At 48.9% G+C, this 23,765-nt stretch overlaps 2 protein-coding genes across 2 annotated transcripts; one reads left to right on the forward strand and one right to left on the reverse strand.

Moving 5' to 3' along the window:
- Positions 1-1,710: 1,710 nt before the first annotated feature.
- On the forward strand, positions 1,711-6,702 carry NTMT1 (N-terminal Xaa-Pro-Lys N-methyltransferase 1). Its single transcript, XM_056860576.1, has 3 exons — positions 1,711-1,905; positions 2,930-3,182; positions 6,430-6,702. The coding sequence occupies exons 1-3, from the start codon at positions 1,744-1,746 to the stop codon at positions 6,684-6,686; spliced, it is 672 nt and encodes a 223-aa protein (XP_056716554.1). The 5' UTR covers positions 1,711-1,743; the 3' UTR covers positions 6,687-6,702.
- A 3,995-nt stretch (positions 6,703-10,697) lies between these two features.
- ASB6 (ankyrin repeat and SOCS box containing 6) lies at positions 10,698-23,013 on the reverse strand. The gene is made up of 6 exons (XM_056860534.1): positions 22,846-23,013; positions 21,493-21,674; positions 18,875-18,981; positions 16,119-16,227; positions 15,487-15,573; positions 10,698-11,392 (listed from the first exon to the last, which is right to left on the reverse strand). Exons 1-6 carry the CDS (start codon positions 22,980-22,982, stop codon positions 10,716-10,718), a joined length of 1,299 nt encoding a protein of 432 aa, XP_056716512.1. The 5' UTR covers positions 22,983-23,013; the 3' UTR covers positions 10,698-10,715.
- Positions 23,014-23,765: the final 752 nt, after the last annotated feature.

Genomic DNA, 23,765 nt, shown 5'->3' on the forward strand with positions numbered 1-23,765 from the left:
CAAGATCCTTTTTAACAGCAGGTGCCAGGGATCGAACCCAAGAACTTCTGCATGCAAAGCAGGCGCTGTGCCACTGATCCACAATCCCCTTCTTCAGTCACGATTTCTGCCGCTTCCCTTCCCCCAAGATATGAGATCGTCTTAACTGTCTCATGTCTGGTTCCCCCCCACACACACATCTGCTATTGTATTGTGAAGACTCCCCCCCCCCAACCATTCAGGAGCTGAAAAACTGAGACTTGGCAAGGATATGAATATTTCAACTAAACAAATGAAATAAATTTAAGTGATTGCACAATACTGCTATTAAAAATTTCAGAGTGTAGCTGTGTTGGGGATGGACTGTGGCTCAGTGGTAGAGCATCTGCTTGGCATGGAGAAGGTCCCAGGTTCAATCCCCGGCATCTCCAGCTAAAGGGACCAGGCAAGTAGGTGATGTGAAAGACCTCAGCCTGAGACCCTGGAGAGCCGCTGCCCTTCTGAGTAGACAATACTGCGCTGCCCGTCTGAGTAGACAATACTGACTTTGATGGACCAAAGGGGGTCTGATTCAGTAGAAGGCAGCTTCATGTGTTCATGTGGTCTGCAATAGTCCAGCAGCACCTTAGTGACCAACATGATTTTCGGGGTATAAGCTTTTGAGAGTCAAGCTCCCTTTGTCAGATACAAATAGGAATGGAGATCCCTGAGGCCTTATATCCCAGTCTGACGAAGGGAACTTTGACTCTCAAAAGCATCTACCCCAAAAATCGTTTTGGTCTCAAAAGTGTTGCTGGGCTATTAATAATGGCATTCTTCACTAGTCCAGTCAGTGGGTATGACACTTTTTACAGAAAGAGATGAAAAATAGAAAGCGGCCCTGCCTCAAGTTGCCAGCAGTTTAAATTTTAGCAATTCAAAATACAAGCACCAGCTAATGTTATGCAATTAAGATGACAACATTGCTATTGCTATTAGAAGAATTTATATTCAAAAGTAGTTCTAATAAGCACAACCCAAGTTGAGCAGTTTAAATTTAGCAGACTTTTTGTCCTATTGTAAGAGGGCTGCCAGGCCATTCCGGAGGCGGCCCCTCATGTTCCCGGAAGTCCTTGTGTGAAGAGGCAGCAGAGAGGCTGAATGGGAGGACCTTGGAGTGCATGAGGGATGTGAGACGAGCTGATGAATCCTGCAGCCGTGCTGGTCATTGTCTTCCGTTTATTCAAATGCATCCGTGGGGAAAGGCAGGTCACAGCATAAAGCACATGAGCAAAAGTTGAGTTTCACATTGGAAATGCCGTAGCCTTCTGCATTTCCCTGCTCGCGCACCCCTGGACTGCTGATAAGGGTGGGGAAGGAACATAGGGCATTGTGATGTCACAACCCAAGGGATTCCACAATGACACGCGCACCGGCCCAAGTCAGTCGCCAGGGATGGGGAGTGGACGCAGGGAGGTGCTGTAGTCTATGATCTCACAAAGAAGAATTCTGCTGGATGTTATCAGGAGAGAGCCCTGCACACCTGGCTGCCAATTTGAGCAGCCACCATGTGACCACCGTTAACACCTTGTGCGGCCCCAAGTTAGAAGTTCCTGTGTGTGAGTGTGTGTGTGTCATTATTTTAGGACTGAGCTATGTAGATCCTTGGGCTGACAGCCCTGTGTTGTCCCCTCCTTGTCACCCTGTCTTCTCCCCGCCACCTCCCCTCTCAGAAAAAGGCGCAGCCTTGAACCTGGATTACTTTGCCCAAGGAGGACAGCCATCATGACCAGCAAAGTGGTGGAGGATGAACTGGAATTCTACTCCAAGGCCGAGAAGTACTGGAAGGACATCCCTGCCACAGTGGATGGCATGTTGGGGGGCTACGGGCACATCTCCAACATCGACATCAACAGCTCCAGAAAGTTCTTGCTCCGGTTCATACGGGTAAGCGAAAACCCCGGAACACTTGAAGGACCACCTGTCCCTCTAGGAACATGTCTGGATAGTTAAGATGTTCCTCAGAGGCCTTGCTTTGTGTACCACCATATTTGGCCGTTGGCCTCCAGAGACGCTCCATCCTCTGTTGCAGTGCCTCAGGGGAGAGCCGGAAGGTCCGCATACTCTTTCCTCAGGGGCGATCTTCAGCGTGGTGCAGTGGTTAAGAGCAGTGGTTTGGAGCGGTGGACTCTGATCTGGAGAACTGGGTTCGATTCCTCACTCCTGCACGTGAGCAGCGGAGGCTAATCTGGTAACTGGATTTGTTTCCCCACTCCTGCACACAAAGCCAGCTGGGTGACCTTGGGCTAGTCACACTTTCTCAGCCCCACCTACCTCACAGGGTGTCTGTTGTGGGGAGGGGAAGGGAAGGTGATTGTATGCCAGTTTGATTCTTCCTTAAGTGGTAGAGAAAGTCAGCATATAAAAACCAACTCTTCTTCTTCACTGAGCATCTGTTGAAAATGTCTTTGTTTACCTGGGCTTTGAGGAACACACAGAGTTGTGTCACATGGGTCTGTTCCACTAGTGGGGGTGTTTTTCTCAAGGGGTTGGTGCCTCCTGCTCTGACCTGGATGGCCCAGCCTAGCCTGATCTCAGAAGCAAAGCAGATCAGCCCTGGTTAGTACTTGGAAGGGAGACCACCAAGAAAGTTCAGGATCATTATGCAGAGGCAAGCAATTGTAAACCACCTCTGTTGGTCTCTTGCCTTGAAAACCCTGCATGGTTGCTATATGCCAGCTGCCACTTGATGGCATTTCCCCTGGTGCAAGTCTTTCTGAGCATCAGAGGAAGGTTCAGCTTTGTGCCAGAAAAGCAGGAATGGATCCGGTCCATCCTGTCATGGGACGCCCATGTAAAAGCATAGTGAGGCCATTGTTTTTTAAATAGATCCAGTAACGCCACAGACAACGAAAGCTGTATTTGGAGGTCTCTTCAAGGTTCTGTCCCTCACTGATCGTTTCTGCTTCAGGATGGCCCTACCAAGACCGGGACTGCCCATGCCTTGGACTGCGGGGCTGGCATCGGCAGGATCACCAAGAGACTCCTGTTGCCTCTTTTCAAAACGGTGGACATGGTGGACGTAACCGAAGACTTCCTGAACAAGGCAAAGACCTACCTTGGCGAGGAGGGACGGCGCGTGAGGAACTACTTCTGCTGCGGCTTGCAAGACTTTAGTCCGGAGCCCGGTGCTTACGATGTCATCTGGATCCAGTGGGTCATAGGTGAGCTCTGTCACTTGGGGGAACTGAGATTTGGGGTACTGATTTGGTCCCACAAACAAAGTTTGTTTGTTTGTTTGTTTGTTTTTTGCTAAGGAGGGCTAAGCTGACTGTGGTTAATTTGGCAGTAAAACCTGGAAGGCTGACCCATCAGCTGACAAAATGAAGGATGCCACTTTGTGTCATCCTTCCTGGGTGGCCTTGAGTCAGTCACTCTTTCTCAGCCAACAGGGTGGTTGTAAGGATAAAACAGAGGAAAAGAGAACAATGTTGTACGTTTCTTTGGGCCTCCGCTGGAGAGAAAAGTAGAGTATAAATTATCTAAATAAACAGGTTGAGCCTGGAGTTCAGGGTGAAAAGAGCTGTTCAGAGACTCATCCACAATTGTCGAAACTTTACTTAATTTTGTCCAAAGCAATAGCAATTCACTGTGTTTAAAAACACACACACACACACTCTCATTGGTTCACAGTATCAATTAACTTATTCAGTTCTGTAACTGTAACAAGTATCAAACCCATTGATGGTAGAAGTACCTGCTGTAGTTCTAATCGAAGGAAAGTTTTTTTAAAGTATTCTCAGCATCTGACTGCATTTGGGTAGTCAGTCGACCAGCGTGCCAATCCTACCTCATTGTATTTAGGCAGAGTGTACCAATATACAGGAAGGACTTGGGCTGTGGCTCAATTTGTAGAGCATCTTCTTGGCATGCAGGAGGTCCCAGGTTCAATCCCCGGCATCTCCAATTAAAGGACTAGGCGAGTAGGTGATGTGAAAGACTTCAGCCTGAGACCCTGGAGAGCTGCTGCCGGTCTGAGTAGATGATACTGACTTTGATGGACTAAGGGTCTGATTCAGTGTAAGGCAACTTCATATGTTGATGTGTTCAAGGACTGCCTTCTCCCATATGAACCTACACATCCATTCTGGTCACCTTCAGAGGCCCTGCTTCAGTTGCCCCTGCCATATAAAGCTAATTCACAGTGGGTAGCCGTGTTAGTCTGTCTGCAGTAGTAGAAAAGGGCAAGAGGCTAGTAGCACCTTAAAGACTAACAAAAATATTTTCTGGTAGGGTATGAGCTTTCGTGAGCCACAGCTCACTTCTTCAGATACAGCTAGAATGTGAATCCATCTGTCTTTAAGTAGAGGAGAGTGAATGCAGACAAGCATTAGTATGTAAATGTTAACTGTATGTAAATGTGAATAGCAGGCGTGATGGGATTGGGTGTGGTATGCAGAAGAGTCTGTGATGTCCAGGGGAGAGATGGGTGTGGAGAAATCAGCATTGGTAATGAGCCATGAATGCAAGGTCTTTATTCAGCCCAGGTAAATGCATTGACTTTAGCATTGAAAACAGCAACGCTGCGCCAACAAAAAGCTGGAAGGGGTGAGGAAGCTGACAAAAGTCTGCTCCGCCCCGGGAATGCCCCCCTATGCCGGCGCCACAGTTCTATTCTGGGATTTAGGTCCTGGAGAGGCTGCGGTGGCGGCGGAGCTCCATGCAGCTCCGCGGTGCCCTGACGGTGATGGAAATGCCCCCTGCACCAGCGTAAGTGCCCCTTATTCAGTTATAAGAGGGCACTTATGCTGGCGCAGGTGTCACGCTGCCTCCACACCACTGTCAGCCCCAAGATCAGGAATGGGCTGTTAGTGAATTAATTTATAATTTTAAACGTTCTTTTTAATTGTTCACGTATTTTAATGGTTTTTATGTTCACCACCCTGGAGACCCTGATCGGGTGGAAAGACAGCATAGAAATGTTTTAAAATAAATAATAAATATAGAATATAATCACACTAAAGCCGACTGAAGAAATCAAAATGAATTTAATATTGCAAACAGCAAATATATGGAAATATTCAGTGAAAACTCTTTAGGTAGCAGGTTAAAAGCTAGCATTGAAAAGCACCAAATTGAGGCTTCTGGGCCTGGTCCACACAAGGAGATTTAAATGGTGCGGTTCATTCTCACTTCAGGGAGAGAGGATCACCTTTCAGAATGTTCTTCCATGTCAAAAATGAAAAAGAATGCCGGAAATAGAAAGCCAGCACGGCAAGCAGTTGTCTCTAACCTTCAATCTTTCTCTCTGTTCTGCTACTTTTCTACTTGTGGGGGATTTTTGTTGTGGTGGTAAACACTCAAAAGCTAGAACCTGTTGCCTGCACCCTGAAGTGGTGGCATCTTTTTCTCTTGTATGTGTGAACCAACCCTTAAAAGCCTAACCTTCCTGTAAACGGGGAGTCTCCAGCCTTTTCTAATGTCCAGGCAGCAACATGGGGCTCCCCAGACCGCAAACACGTAAGAGGCCACGGCGCATGACGGGGAGAAGAGGCACCAGAGCTGTGGGAATGCAGTGCTGTAAGCACGCATGGAGCATCGATGGGCCCTGGGGTTAGCTGTGCTGGGTTGAGCTGGGAGGAAGAGGGAGAAGGCGAGGAAGAACTTTTTGAGGGGCGGTCGGTCTCTGAACCCCCCCTGTGCTGAAAAGAATCCTCTCCTCTGCAGTGGCGCCTCGCCTCACCATCCTAGGCACTGTTCTCATTCTGCATGTGTGCATGCCGAGAGAGGCGTGGCATGCTAGCAGAATGGACCTTCTGGAAAACAGCAATAAAGAAGTGGCTCGATAGGATCTTGTGACCCACCCGACGGCCGTGCGTGACCCGTGGCTTGAAGAGTGCTGCCTTAAAAATCAGTAGGGCAGCATGTGATGCGTGGTAGGGATGGCAGCACCCCGACCTCAATGGCCTGGGCTAGCCTGATCTCATCAGATCTTGGAAGCTCAGCAGGGCTGGTGGTACAGGTGTATATCTGACAAGGGCTGGAAGTAGGGTTACCAACCTCCAATTGATAGCTGGAGATCTCCAGCTATTACAACTCATCGCCAGGCAACAGAGATCAATTCGCCTGGAGAAAATGGCTGCTTTGGAAGGTGGACTCTGTGGCATTATATTCCATTGAAGCCCCTCCCCTCCTCAAACCCTGCCCTTCTCAGGCTTCACCCTCAAAATCTCCTGGAATTGGCAACCCTAGTTGGAGCCCATGGTTGCTACACAGAAGTAGGCAATGGCAAACCCATGAACGTCTGTTGCGGGCAACTTGACAGTATGTAAAGCACACACACACAGAGAGGGTTGGCAGTAACTGCTTCCATGGGAGGTTCCCAGAGGCCTGTGACGGACCAGGAAGTTGGTCTCCTGGGTCTGACCCGCCAGGGCTTTCCTTACCACCTCTGTTCCTCCTCCCAACTAGGACACCTGACAGACGACGACCTCTCCAGCTTCCTGAAGAGGTGTCGGCTTGGCTTGCAGCCCAACGGCCTCATCGTCATTAAGGACAACATGGCCCAGGAAGGCGTCATCATGGACGACGTGGACAGCAGCGTCTGCCGCGACCTGGACGTTGTCTGCAAGATCATCCGCCGGGCCGGGCTCAACCTCTTGGCCCAAGAAAAGCAGGAGAACTTCCCCGATGAAATCTACCACGTCTATACTTTGGCCATGAGATGAGGGCTCTGGAGGCCGGGAGAGAACTCTTTCCCAGAAGCCCCACGGGGCCACGGCTGAGTGAGGAACCTCCTCCAGAGAGCCCCTTAAGGATGGGCAGGGGGCTGAGACCACCAACCCTAGGAGCCGGTCCAAACATCTCGGGGTGCGTCTTGACTGTTTGCCGAGACTGGTTTTGGTGGGGAAGAATTCGAGCCTCTTGTCCTCCAGTAAAGCAGCGGCTTGGAAGAAAATATATTTGTGCTCTTGGCAGCTTTTTGTTGTCTTGTGGATTGTGGGTGGTTGAGGGGTAAGCGTGTCCTTTTCCTTACCAACCTGACCCAGGATAGGAGAGTTCTGTCACGGTTTTGATACCTCAGGAACCTGGGCTGTCTTACATAAAGCCAAATCACTTTATACGGTCAGCTGACCTTGCTCAGACATGCAAAATTTAATAAATCAAAATGCCTTCAACAGCCAGGATCTAAAGCCCTAGTAGGCTGATGTACATGGCTCAGAACATCAGAAGAGCCCTGCTGGATCAGACCAGTGGTCCGTCTAGTCCACCATCCTGTCTCACACAGCAGCCAACCAGTTCCTCTGGAGGGCCATCAATAGGGCATAGAGGCCGAGGCCTTCCTCTGATGTCGCTGCCTTGGCATTGGTATCCAGAGGTTGACTGCATCGGAATGTGGAGGTTCCCTTTAATCACCATGGCTAGTAGCCAATGATAGTCCTATATGCATCTGTCTGATCCCCTTTTAAGGCTGTGCCTGTGGCCGTCACTATATCCCCCTGGCAGCAAACTCCACATTTTAATCACTTGTCCACTTTGTCCTCTCAGCAGCTGTGAGGTAAGAGGCAGAGGGAGCCACTGGGTTTTACTGGCAGGGGGCAGATCTGAACCCTCCTGTCTTGAGAGAGCTTCAACTATCCAGGTTTGCCTTTCTTTGTTGGCTTTCTGAGGCTACAGCAGATGGACCACTGCTTCAACCTAGCCCCCCCACCTCAAAAAAAAACCTTTCATGCTGTAATACAATATCTCTGTCAATTCCAGTAGTTGCTGGAGGAGCGGGGGAAGCAAACTGAAAAGCACAGCAAACACCACACATGTAACCTTTGGCAGGAGAGGCAGTGTGGTGTAGTGGTTAAGAGCAGTGGACTCGGATCTGGCGAATGGGGTTTGTTTCCCCACTCCTCCACATGAGCAGCGGATACTAATCTGGTGAACCTGGTTGGTTTCCCCACTCCTACACATGAAGCCTACTGGGTGACCTTGGGCTAGTCACAGTTCTCTCCAAATTCTCAGCCCCACCTACCTCACAAGGTGTCTGTTGTAGGGAGAGGGAAGATTTTAAGCCGCTTTGATTTTTCCTTAAATGATAAAGTTGGCATATAAAAACCAACTCTTCTTCTTTATCTGGCCTTAGACAGACTGAATGCTAACCCAGTACAGCTGCATCACAGGTGTCTCAGTTTCCCACCACTGGTACGGGGGGGTTGACACTGAATTATGAATGTGCAGATGAGACAATTCAAAGTGCCCCGGCATAATTTTTTTGCTGAATTAAATTGTGGTGCGTTCTTCTATCTAGCAAGGGTTGTTAATAGGCTTTGTGTCTCACACACACCGTGCTTCTTTGAGTCAGCATTCTGTGCTTGGAAGGAAGCTGGTCCAGAGCTGTGCCTCAGACGGAAACATCTGGCACCATCAACTCAAAATAGATAAAAGGAAGTATTTCTTCACACAACGCATTGTTAAACTGTGGAACTCCCTGCCCCAGGATGTAGTGAGGGCTGCCAACTTGGAAGGCTTTAAGAAGGGAGTGGATATGTTCATGGAAGATAGGGCCATCCATGGCTACTAGTCAAAATGAATACTAGTCATGATGCATACCTATTCTCTCCAGGATCAGAGGACCATGCCTATTATATTAGGTGCTGTGGAAGACAGGCAGGATAATGCTGCTGCAGTCTTATTTGTGGGCTTCCTAGAGGCACCCAGTTGGCCACTGTGAACAGACCTCTGGACTTGATGGGCCTTGGTCTGATCCAGCAAGACTTTTCTTGTGCTTTTATGTTCATCTGCTGAGGACAGGAAACAGCTGAGATCCTATACTGAACACAATATCACTTCTGCGAAGAATCCTCCCCTTACAACGGCCAGGCCAGGGACATCAGGGTGTTGCAGGGAGCACCCCTCCCTGTGCCCTTCATTTTGTCTGTAAGAACTACCGAGAAGGCGGTTGGCATATGTAGTTTACAACAGTCTTCAGAAAATCCTCCTTTCCATTGTGGGAAGGCCACACAAGGCTATTGCTGAGAAATCTTTACAGAGCTGCTAAATTTAGCAGTGATAAAATGGAACCTTGGATACTGACTGTGAGGGTTCCTTCTGCTCTGAGAGAAGGAGGGCATCTTGGGTGATTGCCACTGGCTGTTTGGGGAGGCAGGACTAATTTTATCACTTCCTGTCTCCCAGGTGAGAATCTCCTAAACTCAGTTTAAGTACTTTCTAAACTAAGAAAAAGGACAGGAAGGAATATAAATAAACAGAACATTCACAACAGGTGAAAAAACCCTGTCATATTGCAAAGAGTGTTAGAAAAGCAGAAAAGGAGCTGGTTTTGAGGAAGGGTAAATGGTTGGCCACTGCATGAACAGACTACTGGACTTGATGAGCCTTGGTCTGATCCAGCAGGGCTTTTCTTATGAGCAAAAATATTATTAGGTGCACTGGAACACGTGCAGGATGCTGCTGCAGTTGCCCTGCTTGTGGGCTTCCAGGTTGTATTGATGGCTGCCAGTGTGCAAGGCTTTAAGAGGGGAGTGGACATGTTCATGTAGGAGAGGGCTATCTATGGCTAGTAGTAAAAAGGAACACTAGACATGATGCATACTCATTCTCTGCAGTATCAGAGGAGCATGCCTGTTATATGAGGTGCTTTGGGACACAGACAGGAAAATGCTGCTGCAGTTGCCCTGCTTGTGGGCTTCCTAGAGGCACCTGGTTGGCCACTGTGTGAACAGACTGCTGGACTTGATGGGCCTTGGTCTGATCCAGCGTGGCTTTTCTTATGTTAGAGCCTTCTTCCTGTGGTGCTTAGGTACTTAATTATTCGCAGTCCTGAGCATACTCTTGGCAGAGATCTTATCCATTTCTTCCCTCTCACTCTTTTTTGGGGGTGTAGGGGGTAGGCAAGATGCCCTTCTTAGCTCAGCAGAAGGGAGCCTTCAAGGTTCCATTCTCGTTCTGAGGAGGAAGGCACATGAAGCTGCCTTATACTGAATCAGAACTTCGGTCCATCAAAGTCAGTATTGTCTACTCAGACTGGCAGCGGCTCTCCAGGGTCTCAGGCAGGGGTCTTTCACATCACCTACTTGCCTGGTCCCTTTAACTGGAGATGCCGGGGACTGAACCTGGGACCTTTTGCATGCCAAGCAGATGCTCTGCCTCTGAGCCATGGCCCCTCACGCAAGATTGTATGACGATTTTGTTTAAGCAGGAGCAGACGTTGTTGAAAAGACTCAGATGGGAGACCCAGAGTGGCTGCCATAGAACTGGGCCGTATCTCTGCTAGGCTTGTCCCCCACCCCAAGGTTTCTTCATTTACACATCCTCACGAGAACCAGAAACTGGTGCAGATGCATAATTTTAATGGCCAAGTGGAACGCTGAATGTTCTCATTTGTCAAAACCTCAGACTGGGCACAGGAAAGGATTTTCAGGCTGAGTTCCATCCCATGAAGGCTGCTTTGAGTTCTCGTCAGTCAAGTCAAGAGATCCCCCTGACAAGGCAGATCTCTCTTCCCTCAACTAGCCAGTGATACAGGGTTTAGGACCTGATTCTCTTCCATCAGAGAACAAGGGAACAAAGGCCAGATGTTCACAGAAGGCTGGTCACCAGATGTGACAAGTTATGAACCTTGTGGAGACCAGCCAGCTGGGCAGGCAGTGGACCTAGGGATGAAGATGTTCAGCATGCTGTCACACCCCAACACTAATTTTTGTGTGTGTGACGATGTGTCGAGGTCCACGCTCTGCCCCGCTAGGTCACACGTCCTGTTCCGTGGAACTGCTGTGGTCTATGAGGAGGTACCACTTTAGCCTGTCAGGCAGAGGGAGAGCTTTGATCTTGACGTCCACTGGCCAGGGCCTCATGCTCTGGCGAATGTGAACTCGGCAGAGGTGTTTCAAAGTGGGCGGGGAGCGCTCCAGCTGCTTCAGGGAGCGGAAGAGGGCCTCGATCTTCTCCTTGTGAAAGCGGCAGCTGCTCAGGTTGACCTCAAAGTTGCTTGGCAGCTTCACAGATGGAGAGCTGGCCGTCATGAGCTCCAGTGCCGTCTCGGCCTTCTGCAGGAGGTCAATGGAGAAGCGGTCCTCTTCGGATTCGCTGATGTGGGAACACAGCCTCTCAAAGACGATGTCGAAGCCCGACCAGCACGAGGGCCCGTGGAGGGAGCAGTTGTAGGAAGCCCCCGACTCCAGGAGGAAACGCAGGAGCGGGAAGTGGAGGCGGAAGCTCTTCAGGCAGAGGTGGGTGAGGGATTCGTAGGAGGGGCACTCGCTGGGGTCGGCACCATGGGCCATCAGCAGCCGCGTGACCTGGAAGCAGAAGCGGCTGATCTTCTGGGCCTCCTCCTTGTCTCCTCCCACCATCTCTCCCAGGAGGAAGTTGATGAAGGTGAAGACCGTGTCGCCATCTTTGGTGGTGGCCTTGACATCTGCGCCTGAGGAGAGGGAGGACAACAAAGGGCCTCTTAAAGATATATGATGCCAAACTTTATCCGAGGAGCTCCGAGTGATGTATGTCATTCTCCCTAACAACCCTGAGAGGTAGGTAAGGCTGAAGCAACCGGCCCAACACTGCCCAGTGAGCTTTACATACGAATGAAAATTTGAACCCTGGTCTTGAACACATGAAGCTGCCTTATACTGAATCAGACCCTTGGTCCATCAAAGTCAGTACTGTCTACTCAGACCAGCAGTGGCTCTCCAGGGTCTCGGGCAGAGGTCTTTCACATCACCTACTTGCCTAGTCCTTTTAACTGGAGATGCCGGGATTGAACCTGGGACCTTCTGCATGCCAAGCAGATGCTCTGCCACAGTCCAACCACTGCACCACACAGGCTCTCTGCCTTCTAGTACCATCTTATAAGCAGCCTTGTCCATAAATCCTCGAAAGTTACTACTCCATCTGCCTGTCTATGTTAACCGTGTAGGTGACCTGCAAATGGTGGCAATTCTCAACTCACCCCAGCTGTGCCGGTGAGAGTCTGTTTATAAGCCTACCTGATAGTCCAATGAATGGATTCTTGGTGTTTAAATATATAATGAAAATACACAGTAAATACACAACCCACAGCTATGTGAAACCACAAACATGATCCCAATCAACCCAGCCACATACTTCTGTGGAGTCTCCTTGGAAGAAGTACATATGGGAGGAAAGGGCCCTTAATGGAACCCGTGGCCATGACCCTGTGTACAGTAAAAGGCTGAAGTTTTCACAGATTGGTAATTCACCAATGTCTTTTCCCCCCAATGTGATCCCTGACTCCCAGATCACTAGAACATCCTTATAGGTTCATCCTTTGATTTGTATAAACCACAGATTTGTCAAGAAGACAAAAGTGATTACTACCAAGGAATTACACAGGTTTAAGCTTGACGATGAAGAATTTGAATTTGTTCGAGATTTTCTATTCCATGGCTCAATCATCAACTGAAAGGGAGACTCCAACCAGGAAATCAGAAGGAGATTGAGACTGGGAAGGAGCTAGAAAAGATCCTTAAGTGTAAGGATGTGTCACTGGCAACGAAGATCAAGTTAGTTCACGCCACAGTATTCCCCATTATTATGTATAGGTGTGAAAATTGGACAACAAGGAAAGCTGATGGAAAGTCGATTCACTTGAAATGTGGCACTGGAGGACAGTTTTACAGACAGATAAGTGGGTTCTAGACCAATCCTGAACTCTTCCGAGAAGCTATGACCAAACTGAGGCTATTGTACTTTGTTCACATTATGAGAAGAGTCACTGGAAAAGACAATGCTAGGAAAAGTTGAAGGTAGGAGGAAAAGAAGAGAACCAGCGTAGTGTAGTGGTTAAGAGTGGTGGACTCTAATCTAGAGAGGCGGGTTTGATTCCCCGCTCCTCCATATGAAGCCTGCTGGGTGACCTTGGGCCAGTCACAGTTCTCTCAGAACTCTCTCAGCCCTCCTGGAGGCAGGCAATGGCAAACCACCTCTGAACTTCTCTTGCCTTGAAAACCCTATGGGGTTGCCATAAGTCAGTTGTGACTTGAAAGCATGCATGTGCACACATACACACACACAGTAGGACAAGAGAAAGACCCAGCATGAGATGGACTGAGTCAATCAAGGAAGCCACAGCCCTGCGTTCACAAGACTGTTAACAAGAAGATGTTTTGGAGGTCATTAATGCACAGGGTCGCCATATGGTGGAAGCAACTTGGTGGCACTTAACACACACAGACAGACACACAGATTTACTGGCAGAAGTGACTTCAAAGTGTGTTGGGGCTGAAGCTGGAAGCAAAATCTCTTAGGCCAAGTGCTGAATTCCACAAGCCCTGTGCACGTGACAATGTGAACATAAGGCAATGTGTATTGGGAGAGGGGGTGCAGGATGGAGCATCCTGTTCCCACCTCCCACTTCCTGCATGCAAACTGTACCAGCATCAGTACCATCCCATGGTCAGGAATATTTGCAAAGCCTCATTCCCGAGCACAGGGATGGAGCCTCCGTGCATTCAGTTGATGAGTTTGAAGAGGGCCAGACATCACACGAAGCGACTGTGGGCCAAACTTGATGTGACAGTATCCACAGGTCTGAGCCATCATGTCTAGTTTGGTCCTGTGGGGGGGGCAGGGGGGCAGCGCATTCAGAAACGTTCCCCCTGTCACCACATGGTGCAGTGGTTAGGAGTGGTGGACTCGAATCTGGAGAACTGGGTTCAATTCCCTGCTCCTCCATGTGAAGAAGAAGAGTTGGTTTTTCTATGCCGACTTTCTCTACCACTTAAGGGAGAATCAAACCAGCTTACAGTCGCCTTCCCTTCCTCTCCCCACAACAGACACCCTGTGAGGTAGGTGGGGCTGAGAGAGATCTAAGAGAGCTGTGACTTGCCCAAGGTCACCCAGCTGTGGAGGAGTGGGGAATCGAACCTGGTTCACCAGATTGGCCTCCGCCACTCGTGTAGAGGAGTGGGGAATCAAACCCAGTTCTCCAGATCAGAGTCCACCGCTCCAAACCACGGCTCTTAACCACTATACCATGCTGGCTCTCCTGAAGCCATCTGGGTGACCTTGGGCTACTCACAGTTCTCTCCGAACTCCCTCAGCCCCACCTACCTCACAAGGTGCCTGTTGTGGGGGGAGGTAAGGAGACTGTAAGCCAGTTTGATTCTCCTTAAAAGGTAGAGAAAATTGGCATATAAAAACCAACTCTTCTTCCTTGCTCTGACCCTGCAACCACATGGAATTATTTATATCAACCATGGCTGTGCATTAGGTCTGAATCAAGCCATGGTTTCAAGTTTTGGGATAAAATATTACAAACAATTTTTTAGTGTGTGCACTGGGACAAACCCTATGTGTGAGCTGCCTGTGTCCATCGAATGATCCGTGCGACAGGCTGCGGCCCTTTCAGGACACTGAGGATGGCCATGGAAAGTGGCCCATGAAAGCAATGAAAAGCCTCTGAGTGCAAAAATCTGGAACAGACCTCTGTACATAAGACAGCCAGATCCCAGGTGTGTGTGTGTGAGAATCACAGTTGGAAGGGACCACCAGGGTCATCTAGTCCAACCCCCTGCACAATGCAGGAAATTCGTAACTGCTTTCCCCCCCCCACACACACACAGTGACCCCTACTCCATGCCCAGAAAATGGCCAAGATGCCCTCCCTCTCGTGTATGTATCCACAAGAGGGATTAAACAGTTGCAACAGTCTGGGTTTAACACCGGGGGTGGGGCATCTCCTGCAAGACGATGCTCACAAAGTCTTAGTTCCATAGGGGTGCATCTCAGTGGCATCACTGGGGATGAGGAGGTGTGTAGCATGATAAAATATTTCTGCATAACCCCTCCACACACACACAAAACAGGAGAAAAGCTGTGACCTAGATGTCTCTGACATGCTGGTTTTTTACATGAAAGGAGTGTTTGATATGGAAGGTTGCTCAGTCATGAGCCGCCCCACCCCACCCACCCCCCACCAGCGGTTTGTGCTGGCGCAGCCTAAAGACAAGTCTGACTATCTTCTGTGAGAACTACATCATTTCAGGCACAAACATGATAACTCAGGGGTGTCAAACTCATTTGTTACAAGGGCCAGATATGACATGGGAAAGGGCTGTGGCTCAGTAGCAGAGCATCTGCTTGGCATGCAGAAGGTCCCAGGTTCAATCCCTGGCATCTCCAATTAAAGGGACTAGGCAATTAGGTGATGTGAAAGACCTCTGCCTGAGACCCTGGAGAGCCGCTGCCAGACTGAGTAGACAATACTGACTTTGATGGACTAAGGGTCTGATTCAGTAGAAGGCAGCTTTATGTGTGTCCATGTGACATAAATATCACTTGGTCGGGCCGGGCCATGCCTTGCCAGCCCAGAATGAGAATGGAGTGTGTGGCTGCCTCAGCTGGCTTGTGGGCCGGATAAGAGCACTCAAGGGGCGGGATCTGGCCCCCGGGCTGTATGTTTGACACCCCTGTGATAACGGGTACAGAATCTGGGCTCCCAAGAAAAGTAATGCAGGGTTTGGAGAGAGGGGAGGAAAGGGATGTGTGAAAGCTTACCTCCTTCCAGCAAGAGGCGAATATTTTCTGTGTTGTGGATCTGAACCCCGTCGCTGCTGGCCAGAGCGTGCAGCAAAGCTGTCTTTCCTGGTGGGGAGGGAAGAGACAGAAACAGCCCATCACAAATCACAAAATCACACAAGATTGGAAGAGACCACAAGGGCCATCCAGTCCAACCCCTTGCCATGCAGGATCCTACAATCAAAGCACTCCCGACAGATGGCCATCCAACCTCTGCTTAAAGACCTCCAAAAACGGGGACTCCACCCACACACACCCCGGAAGGCATTCCACTGTTGAACCGCCCTCACTGTCAGAAAGTTCTTCCTAGTTCTTCAAAGACAGACAAGGCCACAATTCCAAACCAGGGTGGTGTAAGACAGGCCCCCTGCAGCGTACGTTCCTGGACATCACATCAACAGAAGCCATGACAAATCCCCCTCCCTGCATCAAGCAAGAATGCGTATGCACAGCCCGTATACCCAACACCGCAGGTACGGGGCCACACACGGCAAAGGGGAGCTAGACTGAGCACGCTGGCTCCATCCCACATGGGCATATTCATCCTAAAATTGTGTGTGGAGGGGAGAGGCAGGAGAGAAGAGAGAAAGGTAGAGCAAGAAGGCACTGACCATGTTTGTCAGATGCATTGACATCGGCACCAAGTTCAAGGAGACGTTGCAGACAGGGCAGGCGTTCTGGCTCTTCGCTAGCGAGGTCCAGCGGGCTGCTCTCGTGAATCTAATGAGAGAAGTTGAGAGAAGGAATGGCTCGGTGGCAGGACGGAAGCTCCTTAATCGAGGGTTGTCCACAAGGTTGCTCTTAAAAAGTTTGTCCAGCCAAAGGACTTCAAGTGCTGAATTGTTTTCTGTTCCTCCAGAAGGTCGGACCAGAACCAACGGGTTGAAATTAAATCAAAAGAGTTTCCATGTAGACATTAGGAAGAATTTTCTAACAGTTAGAGCGGTTCCTCAGTGGAACAGGCTTCCTCGGGAGGTGGTGAGCTCTCCTTCCCTGGAGGTTTTAAAGAAGAGGTTAGATGGCCATCTGTCAGCAATGCTGAATCTATGACCTTAGGCAGATGATGAGAGGGAGGGCATCTTGGCCATCTTCTGGGCATGGAGTACGGGTCACTGGGAGGGGGAGGTAGTTGTGAATTTCCTGCATTGTGTAGGGGGTTGGACTAGATGACCCTAGTGGTCCCTTCCAACTCTATGATTCTATGACAGGTTGGTGAAGTTCAAATCCACACATTAAATTTGGCCTCCGACCACCTCCTCTGAGTCTACCTTTCCTCAGGCCTCCTTCAGGGGACCTGTTTCTCAGTCCATCTGTTCGCCGCTCTTCTTTCAGCATTCGGGGTTCCCTGCCCCATACGTTTCCCTGCCCTCAAGAGCAGTCTTGTCACTCTATCATCGATCTTTAAGTGGCTTACATTCTCAGCCCCCGTGCCAAGCAGGAAAGCGGCAAAACTGGGCCAAGTGACAGACAAGCCAGGTGTCTTCACCTACCTTTATGGGGCGGCTAAATTGTTTTTATCTTTATATTGTGATTTAAGTGTATTTTACTGCTTTTTAAGTATTAAGTTTCATGTTGTTCGTCACCCTGAGCCCGGCCTTGGCTGGGGATTGAGGGTGGGATAAAAATCTAAATAAATAAATAAAATAAAATACTCAGGCGGAAAAAAGAAGAGTTGTTTTTTTTATTCTGACTTTCTCTACCACTTAAGGAAGAATCAAACCGGCTTACAATCACCTTCCCTTCCCCTCCCCACAACAGACACCCTGTGAGGTAGGTGGGGCTGAGAGACCACTAAGAGAGCTGTGACTAGCCCAAGGTCACCCAGCTGGCTTCATGTGGAGGAGTGAGGAAACCAACCCGGTTCACCAGATTAGCATCCGCCGCTCATGTGGAGAAGTGGGGAATCAAACCCGGATTTCCAGATTAGAGTCCACCGCTCTTAACCACTACACCACGCTGGCTCTGACTTTGAAAATTAAACAAAGCCAAAAACAAAAATTAGGCTGGTGAGGATAGAGCCTGCATGATCCAGGATGCATGGGACACAAAGGAAAATAGCTCGGTCAAGCCTCTGAGGACTTAATGGAATCATAGAGTTGGAAGGTACCACCAGGGTCATCTAGTCCAACCCCCTGCAAAATGCAGGAAATTCACAACTACCTCCCCCTCACATCCCCAGTGACCCCTGCTCCATTCCCAGAAGATGGCAAAAAATCTCCAAGATCCCTAGGCCAATCTGGCCTGGAGAAAAATTGGTTCCTGACCCCAAAGTGGCAATGGGTATTACCCCGGTCATGTAAGAAAGGGCCACGAGAGCCAAGCACTGATGCAACTCTTCCTGCATTCCCTCTCATCATCTGCTTAAGGTCATAGATTCAGCATTGCTGACAGATGGCCATCTAGCCTCTTCTTAAAAACCTCCAAAGAAGGAGAACCCACCACTTACCATGGAAGCCTGTTCCACTGAGGAACCGCTCTAAGAGGAAGTTCTTCCCAAAGTTTAGCCGGAAACTCTTTTAATTTAACTTCAACCCATTGCTTCTGGTCTGACCTTCTGGGGTGCAAGAAAACAACTTTGCACCATCCTCTATATGACAGCCCTTCAAGTACTTGAAGATGGTTATCATATCATCGCTCAGTCCATAAGGCCTTTGAGAGGTTTTTAACCTCAGCCAAACTTCCCTTTCACTCACAGAAACTAGTCTGACACTCTGCATCCCATTGGTTCTCCTATACCTCCCTTCCCCTCCAACACAAAAATTAAGGCCTTTTCAGCACTGGCATGGGAATGGCATATCTCCAACTCTAGGGCTGTCACAAGGGCATTTATTTATTTAAAAGGTTTATATCATTAGATCATACCGCTGGGACAGAAGAAGGGTCCACCCAGACTGGCAAACTCTTCCCCACAATGGCCAACCAGATATCCCCAGAAGGGCTACAAGCAGAGGCATGCAGCCAAAGCCTCTCCCTGCTGGCACCTCTCAACAACCGGTACTCAGTGTATACCACTCCTGAATAGAGGTTCCATTTAGCCATCAGTTAATGGTTCTCTACTAAGTCTTACTCTCCTACGGATTTGTCCTTTTTAAAGCCATTCAGGGTTGTGTTCCTTGTACCTTGTGGCAGTGAGTTCCACAGGTGAATGATGCACTGCACGAAGAAGTGCTTCCTTTTGTCTGCCATGAATCTACAGTCTACCCCTGGGCTCCTGAATGAGAGGGGGGAAACCAGGACTGTGTCCATGATTCCAAAAACGCCGCATCACAGTCACATACCTGGGCCTTAGAACACTGGCCAGAGACTATTTGTGACCCTCAGCCTGCAAAGTCACTGCCCCCCTCCCCAGCCCTGGCACACCACCTACCCTGTCCCTCCGATTAATGTCCGCCCCTCGCTGCACCAGGAGTTCCACCATGTTGGGCTGGTTCCGGAGCACCGCAATATGTAGGGCCGTGTAATAGGTGACTGGATCTTAAATTTAAAAAGAAAGAGAGAAAGCATTAAAAGTCTGTTTTAGACAGAATGCAGCAATGCACTTAAGAGCATGCCTCTCCCTGGGTGAAAAGCCTAGAGCTGGCACCAGAGAGAACTGTTCTCACAAAAAGTTGGAGGGGCTGTGGCTCAGTGGAAGAGCATCTGCTTGGCAGGCAGACGGTCCCAGGTTCAATCCCCAGCATCTCCAGTTAAAGGGACTAGGCAAGTAGGTGATGTGAAAGACCTCTGCCTGAGACCCTGGAGAGCTGCTGCCGGTCTGAGTAGACAATACTAACTTTGATGGACCAAAGGGGGTCTGATTCAGTATAAGGCAGCTTCATGTGTTCAACAGTACAAAGATACTCAGTTTGATCAAATATAGCAAGGTAGCCGCGGCAGCTTTACTAAGAAACAAAATTACTGCACCACTGCAAAATTACTGCAGCCTTTCATGAGTCAGAGTCCACTTCGTCAGTTGCATTCTTACGCTCAGAGGGCAGAGATATAGAGGAACATGGGTACAGATTAGAGGAGGAGGAGAGGGTGTTATTAGGCACCAAAAGGCTCGACAATCCAAGATGCTGGTGACTGTATTTTTTTCTTTTTTTCCAGTCAAGTCACAGCTGACCTATGGAGACTCTGTAGAGTTTTCAAGGCAAGAGACATTTGGAGGTGGTTTGCCATTGCCTGCCTCCGCATCACGTCCTTGGTATTCTTGGAGGTCTCCAATCCAAATGCTTGCCAGGGTCGAGGCTGAGTCGAGGCCCAATTCACCCAGCAAGCTTCCATGGCACAAGTGGGGATTTGAACCTGGGCTTCCCAGGTCCGAGTCCGGCACCTTAACCACTACACCAGGCTGGCTCTCTGTATGACTGCATACGGAGGTCATATTATTGATAGCCAGTGAGATTAGATTTCTGTATATTGTGTGAATTTGGGAACAGACTGCCCAAGGTGTGTATTTTTAAGAGGTAAGTACTAGCTGGTTAGGAGCTATTCTAATTACTATTAAATAGCTGCCAGGGTGCAGGAAGCACAATTCAGATCAGGGCCAGATCAGGCAGTTAACTCTTTCCTCAAGCATTTATGGATTTGAATTTATTTATTTATTTATATCCTGCTTTTCTCCCGCATTGGGATTCAGAGCAGTTTAGAACATCATTCTCCACTATTTTCCCCTATCCTGTGGAGTAGGCCAGGTTGAGAGTTTGTGACGGGTCCAACGTCATCCAGTGAGCTTCCACAGCAGAAGTGGGGATTTGAACCTGGGTCTGACCCCATCCAATGCTTCTATATAGTGCAGGGCAATCAGTGAGTCAGGAGGGAGGCAAATGGGGTTGGAAAAATAGAAGCGGGGAGTATTAACCCCCCTCCTCATTCCTTGTGAGCTCAATCCTAAATCTCCCCCCAGTGGCTGCTTTAAAAAAAAGAAAAGAAACCACAACGTGGCCATCCACAGATCTCTTAGCATCATGTCAAGCTCGACTATCAACCCAATACGGAGTGTCTGTGTTGCATTTTTAGTTTGTAGGGACTTTATTCGGTAGGTGGAAAGACAGGAGATCCCTTACCACTGGACACGTCTTCCCTGCAATAGGGAAACCAGCAGTGGAGGAAGGATTCCACCCAGTTCCTCCCCGTCCGGCAGTCCAAGGCCCTCACCCGCGCCATCAAGCCTGCCTCGCCTGGAGGCGGCCATGTTGCTACAGAGACTGTCTGTAAGGAACTCAGGTGTGACGTCACTGGACTCTGGAGTGCCCGGCCAAGGCAGAACCCACCGCCACCGCCCTCTCTTAAAGAGCAAGGGCCGGAGGATGGCGCCAAAACGCTCAGATGGCGCCGTGCATACACTGCACACCACGGTAAGTCTGAACGGGGGAGTGAACAAACCAAATCTACCACGTTCACTAAACAGTCTATGTAACTGTAGCTTTCCAATGGTCATACTTTAAGATTTGGGGCAGTGACAAAGAAACGGGGGGGGGGGGGTGTTTGGGACTCCCCAGGTGTGGTCCAACATTGTAACCACTAAGCCACATTGTCTCTTGCGGTTGTGGCCGCCACAGTCCAGTCCACCAAGGCTCCAAGCAGACTTAGTCTTGCCTAGGTGGAGGAAAGTCACAACTATAGATTGAACATAAACATTACAGCGAAAAGGGGAAGGGGGGGAATCGTCCACCCAATTTTTAAGTGGGGGAATCGTCCACCCAATTTTTATGGTCAAAGACCGTAACAATAATAAAAGTAAAGTCTATCCAATTTAAATTTTTAAAATCTGTTTTTAATTTTTTTAAAATCATTGATTTATATCCACCCTGTTTCAAAGGGAAGTCATCAATATTTGTTCTCAAACCTAGACTGGGGTTTTCCATTTTGTTTTTTCTCCCCCACCCCCATGCCCAACAACACATGCTATGTCAAGTCACCCTAAAGCTTTTGGTTACCATTAAAAAATAAAAAAGGAGGATCTATGGGCCCCACGGGAAACGCAACTCCTTCTTCTCCTACCTTCAAAGACGATGTCTGCTCCGTTGCGCAAGAGGGTTTCAGCCGCGTGAGTCAGCCCGAGCTCGGCCACTTTTAGCAGAGCGTAGCTCACGCCTTCCTGGTAGAACGGGGAATGGGCCTCCCTCTCCAGAAGCGCCTGGAGGACCAGCAGTCGGCCGGCATCTTCAGCCACGTGGCCGGGACTGGGAAAAGAGAGAAGGATCACAGAAGGTAAAAGCAGCCAATGCACTGAGGGAATCGCATGGCTAGACAATTTCCCTCAGACTGATGAAGGGCAAAAGGACCTCTGCTCGACCACAAACCACTCACGTCTCTCACATTTTTGCATCCCTTTCAAACACACAAAATGTTGTAAAATGTGCACATATGCACACAAATGTACACACTTCCCACACAGGGGCAGAAGTAACCTGCTACGGAGGTAGAGTTGCCATTTGCCCTCTCTTATAGCGAACAAACCCCTGCCAGCACTCCCCATCCTCCACTAAGACTTGATGGAGTGGCGGGGGGGATGGGGGGAGGCATCACATGATGCCGTGACATTACTTCCATCTGGAACCTGGATGTGACATCGCCATGTTGCAGCAACACTCTAGGAATTTTCCCAATCTTTATGGTTTTTACCAAAGAAACCAGAGGAAATTCTAGTGTCACTGCAACAAGATTCCTAGCTGAAAGCAATGTCATATTTTACAATGCTGTTTTGAAAAACAAAACAAAACCCAATGCTCCTGCTACAAATCAGAGCTAGGCTGGCAACCTTATTTGAAGTATGGCTCCCACCAGAACTTCGCTTCCGTATAAATGACGCTTCCCCATGCTCTTCCTCTGCATCACTTCCTCTGGAGTTGATAGAAATTGTAGTTTTAACCTGAACACCGAGAGAACTACAATTTCCGTCAAGCCCAGCAAACTGTCACATTCTGGGCATGTACCAGGTCGCTGGCTGGCTGCCTATATAGTGGGGAATGCCACTGACCTCACAGATGCAAGGACACTCAAAATATCGCTCGTTTTAAATTGTGGGCAAACCATCCAGGCAAATGTACAGACAACTCTGCAAACAGGCGTTGCAAGGTGGGCAAGTGCTGGCGCAAGCCAAGCCAAGCAGTCCCTAGCCCTTGGGTGAGCCTATGCCCTTTGTCATCGTCACTGTGGCCTAGGTCTGAGTCAGACAGACCCTGCGGCACTGCCAGCACCTCCAGGACCGTTTGGCAGAACCTGCGGTCCTCCAGGGTGGCAGATAGCAGGAACTGTCTTGTTATGTTAAAGGTCCAGCACGCTTCTGAACATCTTCTAAGAAGAGCAGCATACAAATGCAATGAATAGCGCTAGACCTTCCAAGCCCATTACCTCTCGAGAGTTTCTTGCCGTTCAGGATCCTGCAACCCCAAACACCCCAAGATCTCATCTACTAATGGCTGGTACTCAAAGATGATTCTACGGAAGCCGTGCAGAAAGGGCATTGTCCCCTCCTGGTCGAAGGTCATCCAGGAATTGCTCCTAGTCTCTCAGCAAAGCAGACGGTTCCCTGCTTGGCTTATCTAAAAAACAAAACAATCATCTCTAAATAAATAGAGTTCTCTTACAAAGGAATTTCAAAGGGAGATTGGAAAAAGAAACTGCTGAATTACAGTTGATATTCAAACTAAAGACAATGCACTTACCTGGGCTGAATAAAGACCTTGCATTCATGGCTCATTACCAATGCTGATTTCTCCACACCCATCTCTCCCCTGGACATCACAGACTCTTCTGCATACCACACCCAATCCCATCATGCCTGCTATTCACATTTACATACTAATGCTTGTCTGAATTCACTCTCCTCTACTTAAAGGCAGATGGATTCACATTCTAGCTGTATCTGAAGAAGTGAGCTGTGGCTCACGAAAGCTCATACCCTACCAGAAAATATTTTTGTTAGTCTTTAAGGTGCTACTAGCCTCTTGCTCTTTTCTATCTCTAAATAAAGAGTTTGAAATGGACAATGGTTAGCAATTTGTTAATGCCCATATATTCAAAATAGGTACGTGTTCCAGTGGAGGCATTCAGACATCAAGGTAAGGTGTGATGAAACCGAGAACGGGCAAGAACGCAGCTTGTTGTCTTGCAGGCAAACTCCTTACATTCTTCCCCTGGAGCTTGAGTGAAAACTTCCTTATCCAATCAAGCTCTAACTCACTGTGACCTTTGAATGTAGGTTCCTACGGGAATGAAGTTGGTTTACTCCCCACAGACTCCCCATTTAGAGTCCCAATACAGCTGAATGT

This window comes from Euleptes europaea, chromosome 14 (assembly GCF_029931775.1).
Source record: "Euleptes europaea isolate rEulEur1 chromosome 14, rEulEur1.hap1, whole genome shotgun sequence".
Classification (NCBI taxonomy): Eukaryota; Metazoa; Chordata; class Lepidosauria; order Squamata; family Sphaerodactylidae; genus Euleptes; species Euleptes europaea.

Bases quoted from the DNA above. Each gene is read 5' to 3' on its own strand.
- NTMT1 (XM_056860576.1), top strand. From the start codon at position 1,744: ATGACCAGCAAAGTGGTGGAGGATGAACTGGAATTCTACTCCAAGGCC. The intron at 1,906-2,929 runs GTAAGCGAAAAC...TTTCTGCTTCAG, and splicing joins TCTTGCTCCGGTTCATACGG to GATGGCCCTACCAAGACCGG. The intron at 3,183-6,429 runs GTGAGCTCTGTC...CCTCCCAACTAG, and splicing joins CTGGATCCAGTGGGTCATAG to GACACCTGACAGACGACGAC.
- ASB6 (XM_056860534.1), bottom strand. From the start codon at position 22,982: ATGACCTTCGACCAGGAGGGGACAATGCCCTTTCTGCACGGCTTCCGT. The intron at 21,675-22,845 runs GTAATGGGCTTG...CTCTTTTCCCAG, and splicing joins CGGCAAGAAACTCTCGAGAG to TCCCGGCCACGTGGCTGAAG. The intron at 11,393-15,486 runs GTAAGCTTTCAC...CCCTCTCCTCAG, and splicing joins TCGCCTCTTGCTGGAAGGAG to GCGCAGATGTCAAGGCCACC.